This window comes from Saccopteryx bilineata, chromosome 2 (genome assembly GCF_036850765.1).
Source record: "Saccopteryx bilineata isolate mSacBil1 chromosome 2, mSacBil1_pri_phased_curated, whole genome shotgun sequence".
Classification (NCBI taxonomy): Eukaryota; Metazoa; Chordata; class Mammalia; order Chiroptera; family Emballonuridae; genus Saccopteryx; species Saccopteryx bilineata.
Window position 1 is genome coordinate 358,861,011 of NC_089491.1, and position 27,463 is coordinate 358,888,473.

Here is a 27,463-nt window from a genome sequence, read left to right on the forward strand (position 1 = left end):
GCCGTTTCGGGGTTCCGCCTGCCTCGGCCAATGGGAAGACAACCAGCTTTTACTTTGTGGCTGAAGGCTTGGTTAGCAAGGCTTGGCCTCCGCACCTTGGTCTCTCGTTAAGTGTGCTGTGTGTGTGGGAGTGCTCCTTATCGGACGAGACCTACGCGGGTCCCCACGGCCATGGCTGCTCCGTCGGTCACTCTCGGCATCGACCTGGGCACCACGTCTGTGAAGGCGGCCGTGGTGGAGGCTGCGCCCGGCGACCCATCAGGGTTCGTGGTACTGGCCAGCTGTGTCCGGGCCGCGCGGGCCGAAGCGGCGGCCCAGAGCGCGGCGGCCGGGCCCCAGGTGAGGCACTGCCCTGGAGCCGCGCCGCCTCGGGTAGTCTCCTGAAAACCCGTTCCTTTCTCGAGGAGACCGCTCCGACACCCACTTCCTCGGAGAAGGCGCCCTGACTGCTGCAGCCCACCTGACCTCCACTGACTGCTGCAGCTGCCCCGATCCGATAAGGCACTGGTCTCCCCCTCTCATGGCCTTGTCTATGGTGCTCATCCTGCACAGTGCCTCTCCTTGTGCAGCTCTCCTCCTGACTGCGTCAAGTTCAGGATTCAGTTTGTTCCCCAGGGCAGAATTTGGGTTTTCCTCGGGAAATCAGATGCAGAATCAGGCTTAACAGGAGCAGAATGTGGACTGAGATACTCAGACCCTTGGTCAACAAAAGTCACCCCCACCCCCAAGTCCCCAAAAGCTGAGACAACTTTGGAGGAAAAAAGGATGGAGAGAAAAACAGAAAGACCTTGGAGGAAAGAGTCATTAGAAGAAAATCGGATTGATATTTACATACTAATGGTTTATCTTGTGAAGTTCAGTAGTGCACTACAAGTAGTGTCTTGTGAAAGCTGCGAGATAGAAATGGAGTTGTGTTTTTTTTTTTTTTTTTTTTTTACCACAGTGGGCTCTGTTGTCAATCCTCGGAGCTGGATTTCATCACTTCCCTGAAAAAGATAGCTCTATGTTTAGTTAGTTAACAACAGAATTAATATCAAGGAACTTTAACCATTTTTTCAGATCTCAGCTTGTTCTCCGAGTTGAAATAGGTAGACTCTATGGTCCCATCTAGCCACAAACCTCCATTTTCTGAGCCAAACACCACTCCCAAGAGCTTTGTTTTCCTAAATTCTTGCCACATATCTGGACTCATTTCTTTAAGGGTTCAGAGTCCGGCTTGCTCAGAAGCATGTCTAAAGATTAAGGTTTCATACTCACCTGGCAGGGGAGATACCATGTTCACAAAGGTGGTTTTTCCAGGGTGAGGCTCACTCATTGCACACCGAGTGTGCTGACCCCTGCGATTTCCCCAAATGTGGGAAACTCGACTGCATAATTTGTGGTAGTGGGGGACTGAAAAAAAAAAAGATTAAGGTTTCAGTAACACTTCGCATTTTTTTTTTTTTTTTTTTACAGAGACAGAGAGAGAGAGCCAGAGAGAGGGATAGACAGGGACAGACAGACAGGAACGAAGAGATGAGAAGCATCAATCATTAGTTTTTCATTGCACGTTGCAACACCTTAGTTGTTCATTGATTGCTTTCTCGTATGTGTCTTGACCGCGGGCTACAGCAGACCGAGTAGCCCCTTGCTGGAGCCAGCGACCTTGGGTCCAAGCTGGTGAGCTTTTGCTCAAACCAGATGAGCCCACGCTCAAGCTGGCGACCTTGGGGTCTCGAATCTGGTTCCTCTGCATCCCAGTCTGACGCTCTATCCACTGCGCCACCGCCTGGTCAGGCAACACTTTGCATTTTCATAGAGGCTTTCAAAATTGATTGGGACATCAGGGCATTTCAGAATGATTATATCACTTCATGAACTATGAGATGGAGACAAAGTCAGTTCTGACTGTGAGAGTGAGCAGCAGAGCTGGGATTACAGGGTTGAGGGCTGGGATTTACTCGTTTAGGTCTGTTCTGTTTCCAGGCACGGGAGCAGGATGTGAGTAGAATCATTCAAGCCCTAAACGAGTAAATCCCAGGAAATCCTGTCTGGGTTTAGGCAGTGTCGTTTTCCCTTGAAATAGGGCCACTTCTTGAACACTACTTTTCCCCTTTCCTCAGCATTCAACAGGCTCTTCTATGTTTATAGGCACACCCACTACACCATAACTGCCTAATGAGGGGTTTAGGGGATGCAACTGGGTCTTCTGATGCCTTTGAGAAATGGCATAAAGCCAGCAAAGTGGGCAGCACTGCTTCTACAAACAATCGAGAATCTAGTATGTACAGACATAATGCCTATCCTGATAAACTCATGGCATTGTACAGAATGACCTAAAATACAACGTGTGTGTTGTGCTTTGGGACAAATAGCATTCCTATAGTTTCATCTACAGCAGGATTTCTCAACTTCAGCACTGTTGATTTTTTGGATAGGGATGATTCTTTGTTGTGGGAGTTATCCTGTGCTTTGCAGGGTGTTTAGCAGCATCCCTGACCTCTAACTCACTACATACCAGTAGAACCCTCCTCCCCAGTTGTGACACCCCAAAATATTGCCATATTGCTAAATGTCTCATAGGGATCAGAAGTCACTGAGGTGAGAACCACTGATCTATAGAAATAGCTCATGGCTCTGTTCTTTCTTCATGACCATACTTCTCAGTCTGAAGTAGTATTGTGTACACCATGGTCAAGCTGGCAGTTATGTGGAAGGTCAGTCTTTTAGGTATTTGCAATGAGGGTTTTTGAAGGAAGCCCTGTGACACTTTCTGAGTTATTAATTTTTCCTTTCTGGGCCTCAGTTACCTCATCTGTAAAAAGGGGTGTGAATAGAAGGAGGGTCTTGTGTTTTCCTGTCCTTCCTTGCTAGCTGTACCTTCTTGTGGGGCAGGGCAGTGGAGTGTAGGGCCTGGGCCACTAGCGGAACCTTATCTGTGGCAGTGCCTCACCTTGGCCTACACATTCCTGCTCCACACCCTGAGGGAGGTGGTGGAGAACCTTCAGTTTCACATCCTTCCCTGAGGTCTGTCAGGACGTGACCCCAGTGGAATTAGCTGGGCAGCTGCCACCCAGGAAATCCCTTGCCTTATGTGTCCTGTTCCGTTTCCAGGCGCGGGAGCAGGATGTGAGTAGAATCATCCAAGCCCTAAACGAGTGTCTTGCTGCTCTTCCACGGCAGCAACTGCGGAAAGTCAGTGGCATTGGAGTGTCGGGACAGATGCATGGAGTCCTGTTTTGGAAAACAGGCCAAGGTATGCTGGGCTCCGGGGATGATCACATGCTGTTAACAGTCACTGCAGAATGAGAAAAGTGCTGCTGTGGGCTGTCTGAAGGGTCAGGTTATTCTGCAGTGGATGCAGTGGCTACTGCCTCATATTTTGTATACATCCTGTCTTGTACAGATTTGTTAATCAGTGAACTGTCCACTTACACATCATTAGCGCGTTAGTTAGTAATAGAGAGAGGGAGAAGAGTGAATTCTTCCTGATTCTATGTATGATTCCAAGGAGCAGATTTTCCATAGCTTTCCCTTTATGTGCCTGTCTCAGAGCATCACTGCCGGCAACCAAGAAGTGGTGTGGCTCTAAGAGATGCCAAGAGGAAACTCTTCTGAATGCGGGTATAGTTTTATTGTTAAACATAATCACAGATATCTGTGATTTTTAAATTCCAGGGTATGTCCTTTTTATGGGCTCAGTTGCTAGCTAAGCATTATTTAGTTGGTCATCTTGTATCAGGAGGTCTGCTACAGTGCAAAGGTAAGTGATCTGTTCTGTTTAACCTCCAGGAGGAAAACTAAGCCAATAAAATAGCAATGAGCAATTAACATGCAAGGTGCTAGGCAAAGGATGTTAACCTGCATGAACTCAGTGAACTTTCCCAGCACCTTGTTATGCAGGTTACATACCACCCCCATTATGCAGACTAAGAGTTGAGATTCGGAGAGATTAAAATAATATGCTTGGGGTCATATGGCAACAAGTGGCAACTCTAGCTTTTGACCCCATATATATCTGAGTACAGATGCTGAGCTTTAAAGGCCTCTTGGAGGACCGGAGATACAGAGGGGCACTGTAGCTTAATGAAGGGAGGAACTTTCTAGCAGGCTGCCCAAGGAAGAATTAGACTCCCATAGAAAGTTCTGCACTCTGTGTTATGTCAGGCATTGAACTATTTTTTTAATTATAAAAAATTCTATATTGATGTAAACATATGGAGAGTAGTATTGTGAACTGACACACCCATCACCGAGCTTCATAAATACCAATATTTTACTGCAGGTGTTTTAAGCAGAGATGGGTAGCTTTTTTGGGAGGCTGTAGTTAAAGGGATTTGAACATTGGATTCATCCCTTCCTGCCTGGAGAGCCAGTGATTCTGATTCCCTTGGGCCAAGTGAGTGGCGACTTGCTTCTCAGCAGAATGACTGGTATCTAGTGCTGCATCTTTTGATCAGTCCCCAGGATGGGCTTGGTACCTAGAGAAGCCAGTGCAAGCTCCTTCCTTCCTTCCTTCCTTCCTTCCTTCCTTCCTTCCTTCCTTCCTTCCTTCCTTCCTTCCATCCATCCATCCTATTGTCAGGCTAGCTGGGACCATAGGAGCTGCTTGGCTCCCATCAGTAGCAGGAGCAGAAGGCTGATTACGGTGTTAGAGCTGACCTCTCAGAGGGAGTCTAGGTTGTAAAAGCTTTTTAAACTCCTTAATTTTGCATTAACGAGAATAAATGTCCTTTTAATACTAAAACCCTTTCCAAAGAGGACAGCAGGGATCTAATGATTGTGGTCTCATCATATGCCTTCCCTTCTGCCTGTCTCCCGGACTCTTACAACAACCACACAAGCCATCGCTGTCTCGTTGGAGAGAGCTGCTTAATATTTCATTGAGCCAGCCTGCATGCCTTTTTGTCTTGCTTTCTGTTTCTGGGAAGGAGGAAAGCCACTGTTTGACGATGATGATATCTGCTTAGCAGAATTAGTTGAAGTCAATTTGGGATCAGGTCGTTCTGCTTCTGCTTTTAATGGTGGCTGTAATTCAGTTTGGGTTTAGTACCCACAACATATAAGGCTCTGTGGTGGGCCCCACGGGAGACATAGAAAAGAGTGGATGAAGCCCTTACCTTCCAGGGCACACTCAATGCAGTCAACATAGACGGGGACCAGCAACCCGAGCAGAGAGCTAAGTGCTTCCAGGAGGGCACAGGTGAGGCAATTGGAGGAGAGGAGTGGAATGACTAGTGTCTTCTGAGAGGCCTGTGGTTACGACTGTTTCAAAACTCCATTTTCAGGCTCAGTAATAACAGGGGAGAAGTGGTGATCATAAAACCAAGCTAAAGGGCATGCGGCAGATTGGGTAGAAAGATTGCTAGTGTATAGTAGACAAAGGACAATTATGGGAACATTTAAAGAACTAATAACAAAGGACAGATGGCCCTGTGGAAAAATGGGCAAAGGATAAGGACAGGCAGTTTCTCGAAGATGAAATACAAATGGCTAATAAGCATACAAAAATGTGTTCAATGTCATTAGTAATTAGAGAAGCTCAGATGAAAACAACAAGAAATCATTTTCTACCTACTAGGGTATAAGAAATCAAAGTTTGATAATGTTAAGAGTTGGCAAAGGGCTGGGAAATTGGTTTCTTTAAATACCACTCTTGTGAGTGTCAATCAGTAGAGCTTTTGGAGGGCAATTTGGTGGGGTCTATTAAAAATAAGATAGCTTCGCCTGACCAGGTGGTGACGCAGTGGATAGAGAGCGTCAGCCTGGGACACTGAGGACCCAGGTTCAAAGCTCCGAGGTCGTTGGCTTGAGCGTAGCTCATCCAGCTTGAGTACGGGCTCACCAGCTTGAGCACAAGAATGCTGACTTGAGCGTGGGATCATAGACGTGACCCCATGGTTAATGGCTCAAAGATTGCTGGCTTGAAGCCCGAAGTTGCTGGCTTGAGCAAGGGTCACTGGCTCGGCTAGAGACCCCCCCTTTCCCGTCAAGGCACATATGAGAAATCAATGAATGAACAACTAAGGTGCTGCAACAATGAGTTGATGCTTCTCATCTCTCTCCCTACCTTTTTGTTTGTCCCTGTCTGTCTCTCTCTCTCACTTAAAAAAAAAAAAAAAGATAGCTTCTACTAAAAGGAAAAAAGAAAATAGCTGCTATGACTTAACAGCGCTACTACTTGGAATCTGTTCAGGAGAAGTACTTTAACACATATGAGCATAAGGAGGCATAATCATGGTCGTTCATGCATCCTTGTTTATAGTAGAGAAAACTGACATTTAATCAGAGGGTTAAATAAATGTTCATGTGATCATGCTGTGGAATGATATACAGTAGTTAAAAAGAATAGGGTATGTTCATGTATACTGACATGAAGAGAACTCTACAACATTGTTGCTGGATGATAAAAAACAACCCCTGGAAAAAGAAATACAATATAGCACTATTTTCTTTTTTTAAATAGACAAAACAACAACAACAACAACAACAACAACAAAAAACAATGAAACTCAAACCAACCAAGCCAAACAAAATATCTGTGAGTCTAAAAACTTGTCATCCAGCAAGTACTGACAGTGACAGGAAGGGGGCTGGGACTTAGGTGGGGAATCGTCAAGCAGGCCTTTTGCTTTTTCTATAATATTTGAACATTTTATATTGAGAATGCATTTACTTATCACGTGTGTAATTAAAAAAGATTTAAAAATATCAATTCTTTACAAAAGAAGAAAAAGAAGAAAAGAAAAAGTGTACCTGTCAAGCCAGATTCTGAAACAGGCTACCTGAATTGAATCCGGGTTTTACCATTTAGGCAACCACATTTTTAACTTCCTTTTTTCTGCATTTTTCTTACGTGTAAAATGGAGATAATTATCACATCTGTTTATAAGGCTATTGTGTAGATTAAATGAATTAACATTTTTAAAGTACTTTGAATAATACCTGGTACATGGTAAGAACTTCATATTTGTTTTTTTTTTTCCCCTGAAGTTGGAAACGGGGAGGCAGTCAGACAGACTCCGGCATGCGCCCCACCGGGATCCACCCGGCATGCCCACCAGGGGGCGATGCTCTGCCCATCTTGGGGCATCACTCTGCTGCAACCAGGGCCATTCTAGCACCTGAGGCAGAGGCCACAGAGCCATCCTCAGCGCCCGGGCCATCTTTGCTCCAATGGAGCCTTGGCTGTGGGAGGGGAAGAGAGAGACAGAGAGGAAGGAGAGGGGGAGGGGTGGAGAAGCAGATGGGCGCTTCTCCTGTGTACCCTGGCTGGAAATCGAACCCGGGACTCCCGCACGCCAGGCTGACGCTCCACCACTGAGCCAACCGGCCAGGGCCCATATTTATTTTATAATACAAAGAAAATAAAAACGATAGTCTAAAACAAATCAAAAGAATTTTGGAAGCTTTTAAAGGGATTGAGGAAAGGCTGTGGAGACCTAGCTTTAGGGCTGGGATAAGAATCCCAGCTTTAGCCTGACCAGGAGGTGGCGCAGTGGATAGAGCGTCGGACTGGGATGCGGAAGGACCCAGGTTCGAGACCCCGAGGTCACCAGCTTGAGTGCAGGCTCATCTGGCTTGAGCAAAAAGCTCACCAGCTTGGACCCAAGGTCGCTGGCTCGAGCAAGGGGTTACTCGATCTGCTGAAGGCCAATGGTCAAGGCACATATGAGAAAGCAATCAATGAACAACTAAGGTGTCGCAACGAAAAACTGATGATTGATGCTTCTCATCTCTCTCCATTCCTGTCTGTCTGTCCCTATCTATCCCTCTCTGACTCTCTCTCTGTCTCTGTAAAAAAAAAAAAAAAAAAAAAAAAAAGAATCCCAGCTTTAGGTTTAGGCAGAAATATAGTTGTGAGGCAGACTACTCCTAGGAAGAGCCTTCCCCATCCCTCAGGAGAAACATAATGTACTATAGGTGCATGCATCTATAATAGCCTCTTGTAGGTACTGCTCAGGCATACTAACCAGAGATTGACAAGATTTCGCAGTCTGCCTAGCTGTTCCATCTATTTGCAACACATGTCCCCAGATGTTCTTATGGCTCACTCCCTTATTCCATTCAGGCCCTCCTCACCTGTCCCCTCAGAGAGGACTTCCTTGATCACTTTCCAACAAGTTATCACTCTATCCCCTTACCTACTCTGTTGTATCTTTTTTCATAGCAGCTAAAACTACCTAGTATTATTTATTTGCTTGCTTATATTCTATATCTCTAAAGTCAGTGACTTTTCCTTGCTCACTGCTGTAATAATCTCAGGGACTAGAACTAGTGCCTAATACATATTAGATACTCAAATATATCATTCAATTATGCATGTATGAGTGAGCGAATAGATGTTTCATAGCTTGAGAGGCAATTAAATCTTTTTTTTAAATTTCTTAAAATTTTTTTTTTTAATTTATTCATTTTAAAGAGGAGGGGGGAGAGAGAGAAGGGGGGAGGAGCAGGAAGCATCAACTCCCATAGGTGCCTTGACCAGGCAAGACCAGGGTTTCGAACCAGCGACCTCAGTGTTCCAGGTTGATGCTTTATCCACTGCGCTGCCACAGGTCAGGCCAAAGAGGTTTTTTTTTTTTAAATTTTAATTTGATTTTATTTTTTAAAAGATTTTATTCATTTTAGGGCGGGGGGGGGGAGCATCAACTCCCATACGTGCCTTGACCAGGCAAGCCCAGTGTTTCAAACCAGCAACCTTAGTATTCCAGGTCGATGCTTTATCTACTGTGCCTCCACAGGTCAGAATTAAATCTTTTTCTTTGGTCCTTAGTGAAAAAATTTATAGGAAAATGTAATGGTTTGGGCTCCCAAATCTAGGGTCTGAGATCAGGCATAACCATGAAGCAGCTTTATGTAGGGCTTTGCTTCATGGCATCACTGTTCTGCAATGGAGGCCAGAGTCTCATCTCCATTTGGAGTGTATTTTTTTTTTAGAGAGAGAGAGAGAGAGACAACAGACAGGCAGGGACAGATAGGAAGGGAAACAGATGAGAAGCATCAACTTGTTGTGACACTTTAGTTGTTCATTGATTGCTTTCTAATATGTGCCTTGACCTGCAGGCTCCAGCTGATCCAGTAACCCCTTACTCAAGCTACGGACCTTGGGCTTCAAGCCAACAACCTTAGGCTTTGAGCCAGTGACCTTTGGGTTCAAGTCAGAGTCCATGGGTCTATGTTTATAACCCACGCTCAAGTCGGTGAGCCTGTGCTCAAGCTGGTGAGTCAGCACTCAAGCCGGCAACCTCAGGGTTTAGAACCTGGGTCCTCAGTGTCCCAGGCCAATGCTCTATCCACTGCACCACCACCTGGACCACCACCTGGTCAGGCAGATTTGGAGCATTCTTGATTGCTGTTAAATTTTCTTCACTTACCCTTGTCAGGTAGCTGGTTAGCACATCATTTGAATGTGCCACGGTGGTGGATTCAGTCCTGAGTTAGGCACATACAAGAATCAACCAATGAATGTGTAAATAGGTGGAACAAATTGATGTTTCTCTTTCTCCCTTCCTTTCTCTCTAAAAAATAAATAAATAAAAATTTAAAAAATTTTCTTGACTGTCAACATTCTTTTTCCACTCTGCTGAAGTAGTTGTATTTATATTGCATGGAGGTGTGAGAAAAGATATGTAATGGGGTATATTCTCTTTCGCAAAGGCTGCTAGAGTTTAGAAGGTAAAAGTTTATTATTGTCATTATCATCACCACTGACATTAATTGGGCACTGACTCTGTGTCAGGTACTGTTCTAAGTGCTTTCCATGTGTTAACTCATTTAATACATATAACCCTACACACATAGTACACACAGCACACAACCCTAACTCTAACTCTAACCCTCCCCTTTGCTACCAGCCTGAAAGTAAGGTCAACACATGGGCAGGAAGGAGCACCAGGACGCAGGAAACTGAGTTATAAGTGCCCTCTACTTCTAGACTTATAGATGCAGTTGCCACCAAAATACCGAACTAGCTTGGCTGCTGGCTCTTTTCCCCAAGATGGGTTTTAGAGGAATCGTAGGAGAAAAACACAAGGGAAAAGGGAGAAACACCATCAGAAAGCCTGGGTTGATGGGGCTGGTGCGTATGGGTTGATGATTTGGGTTTGGGGCAAGAGGCAGCCAGCCTTGCCTGTGGAAGGGTAAACTGGGAGGGGGAACTGCTGATTCCCTGGCTTGCCATGGCTATCGGACAAGCAGCGCCTGTCCCCAACTCACAGAAACTCACAGGTGTCTTCAGGAATAAAATCAAAGCAGTAGAGAAAAGCAGGTATATCTGCCCAAATCCCAGGACTGGTGACTCACAACCTAAGGATGCTCTTAACATTGTTTCTTACCAGGGGGCAGAGGGGAGCCCTGCCCTGAGGAGGTATCTTTCAGTGTGGGGATGACTAGCTTTGGATCCACCCCAGCAGTCCTCCATCCTCCCCAGCCCCTCAGGGCTGACAGGGACGGGGCCTCACCCATTTCCATTGCCTGACAGTACCCAATACTCCTAGGGCAAAATGAGCTCACAGGCCAGAGCAAGATGTCATTTTAAGAGCAAAACGCTTTCACAAGAAAAACATCAGAAGCAGAGCTATTAGAATGGACAGACTAAGAATTTAAAACAAGGCTGACATAATATTAAAGGATATTAAAGGAGGATATTAATGAGGAAACAATAAGAAAAAAACCCAAAAATAACCAAGCAGAAATAGTAGGTATGAAAAATATAGTAGCTTGACCAGGCGGTGGCGCAGTGGATAGAGCATCGGACTGGGATGCAGAAGAACCCAGGTTCGAGACCCCCGAGGTTGCCAGCTTGAACGCAGGCTCATCTGGCTTGAGCAAAAACAAAACAAAACAAAACAAAAACCGCTCACCACCTTGGACCCAAGGTCGCTGGCTTGAGCAAGGGGTTATTCGGTCTGCTGAAGGCCCGCAGTCAAGGCACATATGAGAAAGCAATCAATGAACAACTAAGGTGTTGCAACGCGCAATGAAAAACTGATGATTGATGCTTCTCATCTCTCTCCATTCCTGTCTGTCCCTATCTACCCCTCTCTCTGACTCTCTCTCTGTCCCTGTAAAAAAAAAAAAAAAAAAAAAAAAAAGAAGAAAAATATAGTAGTTGAGATAAAGCATGTAATAGATGAGATTAATAGAATAGATTGAACTTCAGAGTGAAGAGGAAAGAGAGAATGAAAGATCAGATTGAGGAAATATCTCAGAAGGAAGAAAGAAAGTACAAAGAAATAGAAAATATAAAGGAAAAGCTTAGAGAGACTGAGGATTCAGAAGTACTGGCATCTGAATAATAGGAGACCCAGAGGGAAAAAAATAAAAGTGGTAGAGGAGGAAATATTTGAAGAATGGAGAAAAATGTTCCATAATTGACAAAATAAAATGTAATGCCCCAGCCTAAAAGCATCCATAGAACGTCAAAGAGGAGAGAGAAGGAAAACTTCAGCTAGATCTATTATAGTGAACTTTCAAGGACTCAAAGGCAAAGAGAAAGTTCCAAAAGCGTATAGAGTGAAAGATCAGATCCCATATAAAAGACTTAGAAGTAGATTAACATTAATTTTTTTCAACAGCAATATTCTGTGTACTTAGAACTATACTCCTGAAACCCATATAGTTTTTATTAACCAATGCCACCCCAAGAAACCATTTTTAAAAAGTCTATGTAAATAGGCAGTGTATTGATGTTTTGGTTATCTACTGCTACTAACGAACTCTGTCCAAACTCAGTGGTTTAAAACAACAACCATTTACTCATATCTTGTAAATATTGTGCCGGGCTCAGCTGACTGATCTTCTTTTCTACATGGAGGTTGATAGAGGTTGTTTGGGAGTATTTATCTGGTGGACAGACTGGTCGGGGGTGGGGTGGGGGTTGGGATGGCTCTGCTCAGTGCCTGGTGCCTTGGTGGGGAAGGCTAGAAGGCTGGGCTCAGCTGGGGATGGTTTGCCAGATGCCTACATGTGACTTCTACATAGTCTCTCCAGCATGGTGACCTCTGGGTAGTGGGACTCCTTACATGACAGCTGGCTTTCCCTGGGTGAGCACTCCAAGAAGCTCTTGTGGGAGCTGTGGAGCTTCTTATACTTAGCATTGGGAGTCCTAGGATGTCACTCTTGCCACAGTTGTCTTGGTTAAGCAAGTCACCAAGGCCAGCTCAGATTCCAGGAAAGAGGATTTAGACTCTACCTCTTAATGGGAGGAGTAGTAAGTAATCTACATACTATATAAATCTACAGATACTGGTTTTAAGCAATGAAGAAAAGGAACTTAGAACCTAGAATATTGTTAACTGATCAAGCTGTCATTTAAATGTGAGGAAATGAAAAAATATTCAGAGACAATAGGTTTTCAAACACTTTTTCACAGAAAGACATGGAAAAGTTGTGTGGGTGAAGTATTTTAACAACAGAAAAAATCCAGAAGATATTTCAAGGATAAATGAAGTAAAGATGACTAGATTTTTTAGTACAATTTGGTGTCTAAAAATCAATAAGCCCTGGCCAGGTTGGCTCAGTGGTAGAGCGTTGGCCTGGCTTGTGGATGTCCCGGGTTCAATTCCTGGTCAGGGCACACAGGAGAAGTGACCATCTGCTTCTTGTCCCCTCTCTCTCTACCCCCCTCTCTTTCTCTTTCTCTCTCTTTCTTCCTCTCCCACAGCCATGGCTTGATTGGTTCGAGCGAGTTGGCCTCGGGTGCTGAGGATGGCTCTCTATCGGGGCACATGCAGGAGTCTGTGTTTCTGCGTTCCTTCCTCTGACTAAAATAAATAAATAAATAAATAAATAAATAAATAAATAAATAAATAAATAAAAATTAAAAATCAATTAGCTAAGACCAAAGGAAAAGAGAGAATATATTCACAATCATCCAGAGTCAAGTCTAGATAAATCTTTATGAGGAGGGTTGGAAAGACAGAGTTTAGGGGACTTGAGAGTGTGCTACACTTCTTTTCTTATTAAGGAAGGGGAGTTATATCAATGTTAAAAAATGAATAAAAAGGAACATAGAAGAAGTGGGACAAATGGAGGGAGTAAGTGACTTGCCCAGGGTCCCATGGCTGTTAGTGGTAGAGCCAGGCACTAAATCCAGGAGCTCGGATAATAGAACCCATGTGTATGAGTGAAGCTGTATCACGGGTTATGAGGACCGTGCTGGGACCTCACTGGAAGAGCAGTCTCAAGGATGTGCTGTTGCTGCTCAGTTGCTTTTTCCTCTGATTTTGGTAATCTCTTTTGTTCCAGGCTGTGAGTGGACAGAGGGAGGTGCTCCCCCTGTGTTTGAGCCCAGAGCTGTGAGCCACCTGATCACATGGCAGGATGGCCGATGTAGCAGCAGGTTCCTGGCTTCTCTGCCTCAGCCAGAGTCCCATCTCAACGTAGCCACGGGGTTCGGCTGTGCAACCATCTTCTGGCTTATGAAAAATAGGTACAGACACCTGTTCTCTGAATTGGATGCTACATTTCCAGGGGAATGAGAGTGGCCAGGAGGCTGCGCCTCGAGCCAGTCAGCATCCTTCAGATGCTGGATCATCCCCGAGTGAGTGTGACCCTGTGCAGGTTGTGGGCACAAGACCTAGACTTGGTCTAGAATCGCTTCATTTCCCAGAGGACTCTCTATTGGCTATCCTGTTCTAACCCAGAGGGGAAATAAGGGGGCTAGAGAGAGAGGATAAGGGACTTGTCGAGGGTCACATGGTTAGTTCATGGTGGGGTCAGGACTCTGGGAACGGCTGATGTCCTGCTTTCTAAGGCAGGATGAGTCCTCCTCTGAGTCCCCTCCCCTAAAGACAGCTTTGCTTGGAGCATCTGGGAGGGCCACACCACAGGAGATGCATGTGGAGGAGCCACACATCTGCGGTTCTGGTTGCCACCCAGCTGTGCCATGTCAGCCCACACTGCCCGCAGCTGGGCGCAGCACATGCTTTTACATCACTGTGAGACCGTGTTGAATTGTTTCTGGTATGAAAACAGCCCAGAGTTCCTGAAGTCCTATGATGCAGCTGGTACCATCCACGACTATGTAGTTGCCATGCTGTGTAACTTGCCAAGAGCCCTGATGTCTGACCAGAATGCTGCTAGCTGGGGATATTTCAACAGCCAGAGCCAAAGCTGGAACTTGGAGATGTGAGTATGACCTTGTAGGCTGGCTCCAGCTGGGGCAGCACCTCCAGGGAGAGCTTCACTGGGGGCTTTCCCGTTTGGGAATAGCAGGGGATTCCAAGAGGTCAGGAATCAGGTTCCAATGACCCCCAGCCTGTTCCAGGCACTGGACAAGGGTGGCCCTGGTGTTAAGTGAAGCCCGTGGGGAGGGATGCCACCTCCCAAAACATGCTGTCTTGCTTCTCCACGGTCACCCAGACCTTGGGTGGGCTCCCCAATTCTGTGTGACCTGATCCAGCCTATAGGTTTCAAAGAGCAGCTTTGACTCTGTAATATATACATACTTTACAGTAAGGTTAAGAAGTGGAAGTAGTAGGAGCGAGGGATGCCTTTTAAGTTCTGCTTAAACAATCATTTGCCTTTTCAGGTCCAGAAGTCCAGTGCCCTATAAGTTCGCTTCCTTCAGGGCCCCAATTCTGAGCTTTGTAATAAAACAAAAAGCACCTGGTAGTTCAGGTAAAGGACTTTCTAGCATGTTTTATAAACATGACAGCCCTGTGTTCACTAACCCCGAGTGATGAATGCATTTGGTGTTCAGGAGAGGGCCGGTGGGCTTGACTTGGGTTTGGTCTGTGCTAACTAACTGTGAGTTTGCATGGAAACTCCCTTTGCAGGGTATTTGTGTCCCCTTCAGATGCAGGGGCCTGATGCCAGTGCTATCTGGCTCTTAGCCAAATTTTACTGATCATCTCTGCTTAAAATGATTGGTTTTTTCCCCTAAAGGCCAATCTCAAGTGTTTGAAAGCCAGTATTCACTCTTAAAAATCCTACCCTATTTCTCATGGTCTTAAAAAAGCCAGAGATCCCTGTGGGAACAATGGCTTCTTCCCTCCCCTCTCCTCCTTATATCCTGTAGTGCTTTTCTTTGCTGAGTTTCCCAGAGACAACAAAAAACCGAAAACCATTCCCGGCCAGGGCACACAGGAAAAGCGCCCATCTGCTTCTCTACCCCTCCCCCTCTCCTTCCTCTCTGTCTCTTTCTTCCCCTCCCGCAGCCGAGGCTCCATTGGAGCAAAGATGGCCCAGGCGCTGGGGGTGGCTCCATGGCCTCTGCCTCAGGCGCTAGAATGGCTCTGGTTGCAACAGAGCGAAGCCCCAGATGGGCAGAGCATCGCCCCCTGGTGGGCATTCCGGGTAGATCCCGGTTGGGCACATGCAGGAGTCTGACTGCCTCCCCGTTTCCAACTTCAGAAAAAACAAACAAAAACACAAACAAAAAAAACAGAAAACCAGGCACTGGGTAAATACACTGTCCACTTTTGGTTTACAGACTGAGGGCCTCTGACTTTCCCGTCCACCTGCTTCCTGATATCGCAGAGCCCGCCAGTGTGGCTGGCAGAACCTCCCATGCTTGGTTTGACATCCCAAAGGGGACACAGGTGGGCGTGGCCTTGGGTGATTTACAGGCCTCCGTCTATTCCTGTATGGCCCAAAGGACAGATGCAGGTAAGTCTTTTGTTTTCTCCTCAGACTTCTACACGCATACTTGGAAGCCTTAGCATCCTGTCCTTTGTTATTCTGTAAACATGTAAAATGCTTCCCTCCCTGCAGGTGAGTTTACAATCCAGCAGGGCCAGTTCTGTTCTGGATCAAATCCTGTGCCTTTCCTCTCAAGGGCCAGCTGAGGGAAACAACTCTCTGTAGTTGGCTTGTTTCTGTGTAACTCTGTGACCAAGAAAATATTGAACAGATTGGTAGAATAGGGTTTTTGTTATTGTGTTTGTCAATGAAAGTTTCTTCCCATCAGATTAAAAACCTAGTTTTTTCTGTATTTGGTGAAAGAGAGCCCCAGTGAGGTGGAAGCAGCCGTGTAGGGCAGGGGTTGGCGAATTTACTCTGCAAAGGGCCGGACTGGAAACATTTTAGGCTTTGAGGGCCATATGGTTTCTGTCATAACTATTTAACTCTGCTGTTGGAGTGTGAAAGCAGCCAATAGCCATTCAGAAAAACTATATAGACACCAAGATGTGAATTTCATATAATTTTCATTTATCATGAAATATTCTTCTCCTTTTGATTTCTTTTCAACCATTTGAAAATATAAGAACATGCTACTGGGATTGGAAAGCAATGCGACCCCTTTGGAAAACAGTCTGGCAGTTCCTCAAAAGTTAAACAGGGAGTTACCATATGACCCAGCAATTCTGCTCCTAAATGTATGCCCATCAGACAGAATACACATGTTCACACAAGACCTCGTACATGAATGTTGCCAGCAGCGTTATTTATATTAACCCAAAAGTGGAAACAACCAAAATGCTCATCAACTGATAAACGGATTAAAAAAATGTGGTGTGTCCACACAGCTAAAATGCTACAACATGTGAGTGAAAGTGAAAGGAATGAAAAGAAGCTTGTCACAGAGGCCTCATATCATACGATTCCATTCCTATGAAGTGTCCAGACTAGACAAAACCATAGAGACAGAAAGTACATCAATATTTTCCAGGGGTTAGAGGGAGGGGGTGATTGCTAACAGGTCTGGGGGTTCTTTTTGGAGTAATGAAAATGATCTGAAATTAGATTGTGGTGATAGTTGTATAACTCTGTGAGTATTCTAAAAACCCCTGAATTGAGCACTTTAAAGGGGTACACTTTGTGGTGAATTTATATGAATTACATCTCAATAAAGTTATTACAAAAAGAGTTAAAGCTGTTCTTATCTCTTGAGCCATACCAAAACAGATGGTGTCACCTGTGAGCTGTTATCTGTCCATCCCTGGGCTAGGGTAGAATTTGGGCCTGCCTGCCTGAGCAGGCTGGTAACAGGATGTGTGTTTCAGTTGATCCTGTGGCAGCCTGGCAGAGCTAGTCCACTTTGGGAGCCCCTCCTTGTTACCAGGGGGGACAGAGAATTCCTTCATCTTATCCAGGTTCTCTTAGTCATCACGTCTTTTTTCCTCCATCAGTTAGAATGATGACAATTCAACTCCGAGTTTAAAAATTCTGACCAGCACTATACTCTGTGTAGTAGTTTATTCGTTTTTCATTACATTCTTAAGAAATAATTTTAAGAGACTGGTTTTGTTTTGTTTTTGGTAATAATTCCTGTTAATTCAAAATTAGCTGAGTCAGAGAGGTAAAATTCTGTCAATTTAGTTTGTACATATATGTGATAAAATCATTTAAGGTAAAAAAAAGTTATTTTTCTCCCAAAGTTTCAACTAAAATCAATGGTGCAGGAAAACATGCTAAGGTTATGCTGTGACTTTTGATTTTCCCAGTACACTGTCTCTCTCCTTATTCATTTAGAGCAGGGGTCCCCAAACTATGGCCCGCGGGCCACATGTGGCTCCCTGAGGCCATTTATCTGGCCCCGCCGCACTTCCGGAAGGGGTACCTCTTTCATTGGTGGTCAGTGAGAGGAGCACAGGCTGGAGTACTGTATGTGGCAGGTACTACTTCTGGTGACGTGGGATGCACGTGTCACAGCTCCGGAAGCACGTCATATCACTTGTTACGGTTAGCAGTGACAAATATGGAACCAGACATTGACCATCTCATTAGCCAAAAGCAGGCCCATAGTTCCCATTGAAATACTGGTCAGGCCTGACCAGGCGGTGGCGCAGTGGATAGAGTGTCGGACTGGGATGCCAAGGACCCAGGTTCGAGACCCCGAGGTCGCCAGCTTGAGCGTGGGCTCATTTGGTTTGAGCAAAGCTCACCAGCTTAGACCCAATGTCGCTGGCTTAAGCAAGGGGTCACTCGGTCTGCTGAAGGCCCACGGTCAAGGCACATATGAGAAAGCAATCAATGAACAACTAAGGTGTTGCAGTGCACAACGAGAAACTAATGATTGATGCTTCTCATCTCTCCATTCCTGCCTGTCTGTCCCTGTCTATCCCTCTCTCTGTCTCTGTAAAAAAAATAAAAAAAATAAAATAAAATAAAAAATAAACTTAAAAAAAGAGAAATACTGGTCAGTTTGTTCATTTAAATTTACTTGTTCTTTATTTTAAATATTGTATTTGTTCCCGTTTTGTTTTTTTACTTTAAAATAAGATATGTGCAGTGTGCATAGGGATTTGCTCATAGTTTTTTTTATAGTCCGGCCCTCCAACGGTCTGAGGGACAGTGAACTGGCCCCTGTGTAAAAAGTTTGGGGATCCCTGACTAGAGGTAGGAATATCAGGGAACTCCATGGGCTGTGGAGTCCAGCCCTGAGGCCTGGGTTGGAGTTTCAGCCACTCTAGTTTCTGTCTGGTGTGACCTTGGGCAGGCTGCTTTTTTCTTCCTGAGCCCTTGTCACTGTCCACAGTGAGGGTGACGACGCCTTTCTTGTGGGGCAGTTGTGATGCACTGGGAGGGTGCCAATAAAGGCCTGGTTCTTTCCTCCTATCTGGTGGTTTTCAAATATTGGGCTGTTCATTCCACAGAGGGCAGTCCTTGTCTGGGTATAAATGTGCTTTCTGTGTGGCTCATCGAAGGGGAAGGTGAGATTTTGGCTCCCTCTTCACTGAGTGGGCTGTGGTCTCTGGTTCCAGTCTGGGGCTGCAGGCCTGGGCTCAGCTATGCCATGTCTGTGGGCAAGGTTGGTTGGCCCTCATCACTGACATCTCCTCTGGAGGGCACAGTGCTTCCGGTTTATAGTAATGGCGAAAGGCTTGATGGCAGAAAGTAAACGTTATTGGCTTTCTGAGATTTGTTTTTGCTTTCCTTGCTCCTGATACCCTAGTAAGTGTGAAAATTGAATGCCGACCTCTGTTAGTTTGGCCTCGAACAGATGGAGAAGAACAGATTTCTTGGTCAGGTCTTGTGAGAAATGAAGAGACTCCTGGAACGGTCAGCATGCCCTGGCCTTGATCTAGAAGAGAAGATTGCCCCCTCTCTGCTGGGTCTGGGAGTTCTCCCACTGCTCGTGGGGGAGGTGAAGAAAAGTACCTTGGAAATGAGAAGGAAGTAGAACATGCTGGAAATGAATGAGATCTCTGCCGAGAATAAAACACTTGGCTGAAGTCTTACTCTCTGTAAATAGTTGTCCACTGCTGTGTAACAAATCACCTCAATATTTAGTTGTCTAAAGATGTCAAACATTTACTATCTCACACAGTTTCTTTCTGTGTGTTTGTGTGCCTGGGTTTAAAATTTATTTTGTAAATATCTGTTTTAAAATAGATGAAATAGTTTTTGAGAGCCTCAGGAATGTCAGTGTGGCTGGACAGTGTGGCTCAGGGTCCTTCAGGAGATTGCACTGAAGCTGTTGGTGAGCTGGGACTACCCTTACATGAAGGCTGGACCAGGCCTGGAGGGCCCACTTCTCAGCTCCCTCGTGTGGCTGTTAGCAGGGGGGCCTCAGCTCCGTGCCACAGGGGCCTCTCCATACTGCTGCTCACAACACTGCCTGCCTTCACCAGAGCACATGACCCAAGGCAGAGCTGCAGTGCTTGTTTGTGACCTCCAAAGTCACACACTGTCACTTCTGCTTTATTCTTTCACTGAGTCCAGCCCCCACTCATGGGGAGGGGAATTGGGCTCTACCTCCTGAAAGAAAGATGTCAGAGAGTTTTTGGACATAGTTTAAAAACCAGCACACTGTCCTGCCCTTTTGTGACTTGTAACCTTCGAGTTACCCCAGCAGACCTAACCTTTGCTTTTCTCGGACCCCAGTTCTCAACATCAGCACTTCGGTTCAGTTGGCAGCCTCCATGCCTTCAGGATTCCAGCCAGCGCAAACCCCAGACCCTGCAGCTCCGCTTGCCTACTTCCCGTACTTCAACAGGACCTACCTGGCAGTGGCAGCATCACTCAACGGGGGCAATGTGCTGGCCACGTTCGTCCACATGCTGGTCCAGTGGGTGGCAGATCTAGGTAAGATGTGGCCCGCACAGTGGTGTCTTCTCCGTTTGTTCTCTCATTGTGGCAGTGTCTTGACGCTGAATGTGCTGTTGAAGCTTCTAGATTCACGTCTCTGACCCAGCCAGGTTCTAGGACTTCTTTTTTTCCCTTACGAATCTGAGCTTCTAGCTTTCTTCTCATCTTCTGAGCTGCCCTCACCTACTCTCTCTTTTCAAGGGGAACCTTCTCTCCTGACCCTGACTGTGGAGTATCGTAATATTCTCCCAGTTTTCCCCTGCCCTACTTACTGTCTTACTTTCCTTGTCACTGAGCCCCTAGATCCGTTGCATTTGAGGTTTTCCTTCTGGTGACTACATGTGGAAAATAAAAGGCTCAAGTATGAATGGGTAAAAAACTGGAACTTTTACAATATTAGAAACTTTTACAATATTATAAAATCCTCACAGCACTTAGTCCCGACTCCCTTTCTTAGAAGGAGCCCTGAGATTCTGATGTCCTCCTGCTCTCTCCTCTAATTTTCAGGGTAGAGTTGCTCAGGCCTTCCTCTGCTCTGCATCTACAGGGAAACACGAAACCTCCTTCTTCCAGAAGAGGTTCCCTTTCTAAGCACTGAAGGTAGAAATGATTTCTGGTCTAGGGAAATAATGTTCATCAGATTCATTGGTTACCAGTAGGTACTCCACATCAGGTTATTCCAAGAAAGATCCAGCCCAGTCACAAGGCGAGGCCCTGGCAGCAGGGAACACGTGGGAAGCTCTGACGCTCAGTCATGCAGACAAGTGTTGCTGACTCGTGTGGGTCTTTTCAGGCTGGCTAGGGAGGTCAGGATTGGGAGGGAGTTCCGCCCCCATAGCTGAGGTCTGCTCAGGAATGCTTCATTTAAATAGCAGAACTTTATATTTTCAATGTATTGATTTGAGAGAGAGAGGGAGGAATGGAGAGAGAGAGAGAGAGAGAGAGAGAGAGACATCTATTTGTTGTTCCAGTTATTTATGCATTCATTGGTTCATTCTTGTATATGCCCTGACCAGGGATCGAACCTGAAACTTTGGTCTATCAGGTAGGTACTCTAACCAACTGAGCTATCCAGCCAGGGTTTAAATAATAGAACTTTGATTTTGTTTTATCTTGCATCAGAAGAAGTTTCAAGATGGGGAACCAGGTATCAGAATGTTCAGGCAAGTGCATAGATACTGGTTTAACTGGCATGGGTCTCTCAGTTGTTGACCAACTTTGCCAGTGTTTCTCTTTAGACGGCAGTGACTTCCTCACCCCTGAAAAGTACTGAAAGTAAGATCCTTAAAAAGTTTTTTTTTGCATTCTCTTGGTTCTTATTTTGAGGAAACTAAAGAGTGTTTTGAAGGTTACTATTTTGTGTAACTTAACCTTTTATGAAATTTCTACAGTTTTGTAATTTTATTGAAAGAACATACAATTGCAAATAAAATAAAATTTACTTAGATAAAAGATGCATTTATTAATCATAAAGGGAACATTAAAGTATAAAGTACAAAAATAAGACTCTTGCTATTCAGAATACTCTGAATTTGCATTATCTTGCAGAGGCTGGAAACTAGGGAGTTCTACACTCATGTGGTAGTTGAGCAGGGACTCTGGAGTTGGGTGGCCTGGGTTTGAATCTCAGCTCTGCCGCCTCCTGTGTGCCTTTGGGAAGGTTACTTAACTCCTTTGTGCTTTACTTCCTTTATCTAAAAATGGAGATCATCCTAGTACCTGTCTCAAAGGACTGTGAGCATTGAATTAATATTGTGAAGTACTTAAAACAGTGTCTGGCCCATAGTAAGTATGATCTAGTACTCGTTAAAAAAGGATAGTGTGGTGGGTGCAACCCAGGAAAGCAGCCCTGGTTTCTAGCTCTGTCCCCAAGTCATTATGTGGCCTTGGCAGATCTCTTCCCTTCTGTGTTTGTGTTTGCCCAGCTCCGATGTTCTGTGGTTCTAATCCAATGGTGTGGACAGTTGGCAGCTCACAGCAGTTGACCTCAGCAGTAGATGTGGGTGAGGTGGTGAGCCATGGGACACAGAAACAGTGAGCAGCGGATCTCTCAGGCCTCCAGCCGGTGCACATCTTCCTCCAGGTGTTCCTCAGGGCCTGCTGTGGCCCAAGTGTTTCCCTGAGAGGGAGAACACTTTAACATTTTCTTAAATGTTTTTGAGTTTTTATTAAGGAAACACAAACACATCATCATTATTTTTAAACTGTAGATTTTATTTGTATTTCAATGGTTTTTCTACTAATGTCCTTTTTCTGTTCTGGGATTCAATCAAGATACCACACTGCATTTAGTCGTTCTCTCTCCACCGTCTCTCTGTCTTCTGTTGGATTGATATGTTTTTTCCCTATTTCCCATCCCCTTTTTCCCCATTAGTTGATGTCTTTACATTTATATCTATCCTAGGATTTGGAGAGAGATGCACTCTTTTTTTTTTTTTTTTTTTTTTTAACAGAGACAGAGTGAGAGTCAGAGAGAGGGATAGATAGGGACAGACAGGAATGGAGAAAGATGAGAAGCATCAATCATCAGTTTTTCGTTGTGGCATTTGATTGCTGTCTCATATGTGCCTTGACCAGGGGGCTACAGCAGACCGAGTAACCCCTTGCTCAAGCCAGCGACCTTGGGTCTAAGCTGGTGAGCTTTGCTCAAATCACATGAGCCCACGCTCAAACTGGTGACCTTGGGGTCTCAAACCTGGGTCCTCTGCATTCCAGTCTGAAGCTCTATCCACTGCGCCACCGCCTGGTCAGGCTGAGACTCACTGTTTTTTTTTAAAGATTTTATTTATTGATTTTAGCGAGATGAGAGGGAAAGGTTTGGGGTGGGGGCAAGTGGGAAGCATCAATCGTAGTTGCTTCTCATATGTGCCCTGACTGGGCCAGCCCGAGGTTTCGAACCAGCGACCTCAGCATTCCAGGTTATTCCACTGTGCCACTACAGGCCAGGCGAGTCTCATTCTTATGTATTGCTGTGTGATGTAAATTGGTACAACTTCTAAGGGGGGAATGTCACATGCATATCCAGGGACTCAGTCCTGCAGATGTATATAATTGTACACAGGTAACTAAGTTATCCACCAAGCACCTGATTTTCCTGATATTTTAGTAAAATTTCTATAGGAAAGATACACATTATTCAACAGAGTTTAACCAGACTCCTGCTGATCAAATTTTGACTCTGATATTTAAATTACTTCTCTCTATTTCATGTATAGTTGAGTCTGTATAGGTTAAATGTGCTGATGCTGAGACTGCACAGTGACTCCAGGTTGGTGGTTCATAGTGCTAGCTGCATACTGGAAATACTGTGGAGTTTTTAAAACACTGTTGACGTTCTAGTCCCACCTGCAGAGATGCTGATTATTTGGTTTGGAATTGGAGTGGGGGTGGGGCCTGAGCAGGGCATTTTATAAAGGTGCCGCAGGTGGTTCTGATGTCCTCAGGTATGGTAGCACTGATCTAGAACCTTCTCCTCAAAAAATGTGGTCCTCTGCCTGACCAGATGGGGGCGAAGTGCATAGAGCATTGGTCTGGGATGCTGAGGACCCAGGTTCGAAACCCCGAGGTTGCCAGCCTGAGTATGGGGTTGTTGGCTTGAGCGTGTGATCGTGGACATGACCCCATGGTCACTGGCTTGATCCCAGAGGTGGCTGGATTGAAGCTTAAGGTCGCTGGCTTGAGCCCAAGGTCACTGGCATGAGCAAGAGGTCCCTGGTGCAGCTGGAGCCACCCCGTCAAGGCACATATGAGAAAGCAATCAATGAACAACTAAGATGCCACAACTATGAGTTGATGCTTCTCATCTCTCTCCCTTCCTGTCTTTTTGTACCTGTCTGTTCCTCTCTCTCTATTTCTTTCTCTCACAGAAAACCAAACAAACAAAAAAACCCAGTATGGTCCTTAGGCTAGCAGTACAGGTTTCTTCAAGGAGCTGATAACAAATGTAGAATCTCAGGGCCTGCCCCAGGCATGCAGGGTCAGAAGCTGCATTTTAATAAGATCCCTAAAGTGATTGCTATGTATATTCAAATGTGGGAAGCACTGGTCTAGACTGGTGGTTCTCAGCTTCTGCAAGGGGATGGACCATAATCAGCCCTGTGGTCCTGGGATTTCTGTGACACTGTTAATAAGTCTAGTAGTAGCCATGATGGTACTTATTGATCAGCATATGCATTATGGCCCCCTAGGGACCAAGGGTCCCATCGCTGTGGGATGGTTAGGGCTCACATTTACATGCCCTCTCCCTGAAGTCTGGGCTGGCGTCTGCAGCAAGAGAGCTGGCTGAGATCTGGGGCAGAGATAGCTGGCCAGATGGTTTGAGTCCCTGAGTTGGAAGCAGCCAGCTACAGTGAGAAGCCCTGCCCTCAGGGAATTCTATACTGTCTCATCCTGCAGCAAGGGGGTGCATGAACTCACACAGGTCTTCTCTGTTCCTGGCAGGACTGGAAGTTGAAGAATCCACTGTGTATTCACGCATGATTCAGGCAGCTGATCAGCAGAGAGACACCTGCCTAACCATCACTCCAACAGTGTTGGGCGAGAGGCACCTGCCAGATCAGCTGGCCTCAGTGACCAGAATCTCCTCCTCTGACCTCTCCCTGGGGCACGTGACCCGGGCCCTGTGCCGAGGCATTGTTCAGAACCTGCACTCGATGCTTCCGTTTCAGCAGCTCAAAGAATGGGGCGTGGAGCGGGTGGTCAGCAGTGGAAGTGCGCTGTCCAAGAACACGGTGCTGAAGGAGGAGGTGCAGCGGGCTTTCCCTTTCCCAGTGTCCTTTGGGCAGGATGTGGACGCGGCTATGGGGGCAGCGCTGGTCATGCTCCAGAGAAACCTCAACCAGAAGGAGTCTTAGCACACTCTTTGGTCAAAGGACTGTTGCAAATTTTATCTACTATTCCTGACATGATCTTGGGGTCATCCTTTTCCTGGACAGCTCTGTGGGTGGCTTTTAAACAATGGTTATTCTCAGGGTGCCATCTTGACCACGAACCTTCCTTCGGGGCACACTCTAAAAATGCAGCCAGGAGTCAGCAACCAGATCCCAAGTCAGTGCCTTCTGAAAGAGACTCACCTGGGAGCTGTTGCAAATGTAAATGCAGGAAAAAGCGGGAAAAGGAACAATAACCCAGCATCCTGGTCAGCAGGCTCACCTGGAATTCACCTGTAGACAAAGAGAAAATAAATGTGGACTCCCAACACCAAAATGTCTGGTGGCTGTGGCTCTAAGTAAAGAAAGAAGACCTTCTCTCCACCCCTCCCCCAGCTTTGGATTGACTGTTTTTAGGGATATGAAGCCCTGACTTGGGTCACGTGCACTATCAGAAAAGTCGTTCCCTACTGGATTGTATACGTCACCCCTTTCCCAGTCTCGTTTTTCCCTGGCCACAGCTGGCTATCTGGGGCAGGAGAGGCCCATGGCCAGTGAAGCAGGCTGGCTGAGACCAAGACGCAGGGCTCTGTGCTGGCCTTCCTGCCATGCACTACCCCCCAAGGAGAGGGTGCTGTGCTGGACCCGCCCTCGATCCTCAGAGCACAACTGGCCTGGAAGCACGGAACAGGGAAGGAGAGTTGGGCAGCCTGACCAGCGGGAGGTGGAGGCTGTGTGGCCCCAGCACTTGGGCACATTGGTCCCCAGAGTCTGCCCAGGCACCAGCAGGACCCTTTTCTAGGAGCAGTCCTGTGCAGCAGTCCGTTTTTGCCTCTGCACAACCCTGGAAGCCTTCCCAGGGGAGAGGTGCATCCAGGCATGCTCCTGCCTGGGAGGGGGCTGATTTACTCAGAGAGGACCCTTTATCCCATGGGCCCCAGTTCTTCTTCCTATTGGTGTGGGCCTTGCCGGCCCACCCTGTGTTCCTGGCTCACAGAAACCCGCCACTTGAGTTGGCATGCTTGTAAGGTCCCCAGAGCATCTTAAATCTTCCTGTGGTCGGTAGGGATGACCGTGTAGTGGCTTCTTGGAGAAGGCCATCATCGCTGTGTCTACTTCCAGACTCCCAAGGGTGATCCTAGCCTCAGGCAGACTCAGGCTTCCAGGCAACTCTGAGTTTCAGAAGCAGTCATGACATCTCTTTATAAATGTCACTTTATGAATTATGTGATTGTCTGAAGCTCTTAGGTGAATATTCCTGGCTGTGCTGATTGAATTTTGTATACTAAACCTTATTTTTCTAGAGCCCATCCCTTTAATAAAAAGACACCTCTTGCCCTGGCTGAGTAGTTCTGTTGGATAGAGCATCAATATGCCAAGATTGCAGGTTTGACTCCCAGTCAGGGCACATACAAGAATCAGCTAATGAGTGCATGAATAAGTGGAACAACAAATCGATGTTTCTCTCTCCCTATAATCAGTAAGTAAAAGTAAATAAATAATAAATGACACCTCTCTGCTTGGGGGAGAGTCTGAGTTCTACCAGAGCCACAGAGCTGGATTCAGAAGTTTGGACATAGCCCTGAGGATCCTGTGTGGGCTCTTCTATAGAGAGGCACAGCCTGTCCCACAGTTCTACCAGGACAAGCGACTGCAGATCATTCAAGAAAGTTGTGTAATTTTTCTCTCCACTAGAATAAATTAAGGTGCCTTTACTTTGTAGCCCCTGAGGAAGAAGGCACTTCAGAATAAGCTGAAGGGTAACTGATAGCCCTGTCCAGTGGGGGAAACTGGTCCTCTGACTTGCATTCTTGGTGTGCTATGGATGGAGTCTGTGAATAGAAGATTATGAACTGCATGGGTGTCCTGCAAACCCAGGCAGCCGGCCCAGTGTGCAGTGTGGCCCCTCTCCACGAGTCCACTCCCTCTGAGCGCTGAGCCTGGCACTGTTCAAGCTTGTCAGCTAACAGTCCTGCTGCTGTTTCTATTGCATGCGGCGGGAGCCCCCGCAGGGCGGCGAGTGCCGCTCACTCCCCTGTCCTCTGCCACACACACCTTTCCTTTGGCCCTTGACTATACCCACGTAGTGTTTATGTGGCTTTCCTGTTCTCCATTTTTTTCTTCTTCTCAAATGGACTAAGGTCCTTGAAGGCAGGGTCCCTCTTAGGTGTTCTCTGCCCTGTCCTCTTTTCCATCTTAACTTGGGCTGGTGCCATATTTGGAACGTTCTCCTCACAGGGTGGAACCCTGCCCCTGTCCAAGGCCCAGCTCGACAGCATCTGCCTGCTGCAGTCTCCCGCAGCACGTTTGCCACTGGACTGTAATTGCCACCGGCACCTGGGGCCCTGTCAGTGTTTGCCACTGGCACCACCGGCTGGCCCTGGCTCATGCCTGTTTCAGGGAGCCCCACTCTGTAAGTGTCACAGAGAGCCTGGTAGGTCTTCCGCATCCATCCTGGCCTCCTTAAAGGCAGAGACCATCTTATTCACCCCACTCACTGCTGTGTGCTCACACAGCGCACAGTGGGCCCTCGGGAAACAGGGTCGGTCACACCTGACCTCAGCCACAATTACAGACAGGCCATGTCTCTGAAAGTGAGGCATTCTTGGTATAGAGATGCTCACTTGTGTTACTCA

At 46.2% G+C, this 27,463-nt stretch overlaps 1 protein-coding gene and 1 pseudogene across 1 annotated transcript; both read left to right on the forward strand.

Moving 5' to 3' along the window:
- Positions 1 to 46: 46 nt before the first annotated feature.
- On the forward strand, positions 47 to 26,821 carry SHPK (sedoheptulokinase). Its single transcript, XM_066262991.1, has 7 exons — positions 47 to 339; positions 3,094 to 3,235; positions 13,231 to 13,414; positions 13,960 to 14,112; positions 15,419 to 15,594; positions 19,756 to 19,956; positions 24,400 to 26,821. Exons 1-7 carry the CDS (start codon positions 172 to 174, stop codon positions 24,810 to 24,812), a joined length of 1,437 nt encoding a protein of 478 aa, XP_066119088.1. The 5' UTR covers positions 47 to 171; the 3' UTR covers positions 24,813 to 26,821.
- On the forward strand, positions 1,250 to 1,429 carry LOC136327654 (U1 spliceosomal RNA; annotated as a pseudogene).
- Positions 26,822 to 27,463: the final 642 nt, after the last annotated feature.

Excerpts from the sequence above, each read along its gene's own strand:
- SHPK (XM_066262991.1), top strand. The coding sequence starts at position 172 with ATGGCTGCTCCGTCGGTCACTCTCGGCATCGACCTGGGCACCACGTCT. Across the intron at positions 13,415-13,959 it reads TTCTGGCTTATGAAAAATAG|CCCAGAGTTCCTGAAGTCCT; the intron begins GTACAGACACCT and ends GTATGAAAACAG. Across the intron at positions 14,113-15,418 it reads CAAAGCTGGAACTTGGAGAT|ACTGAGGGCCTCTGACTTTC; the intron begins GTGAGTATGACC and ends TTTGGTTTACAG.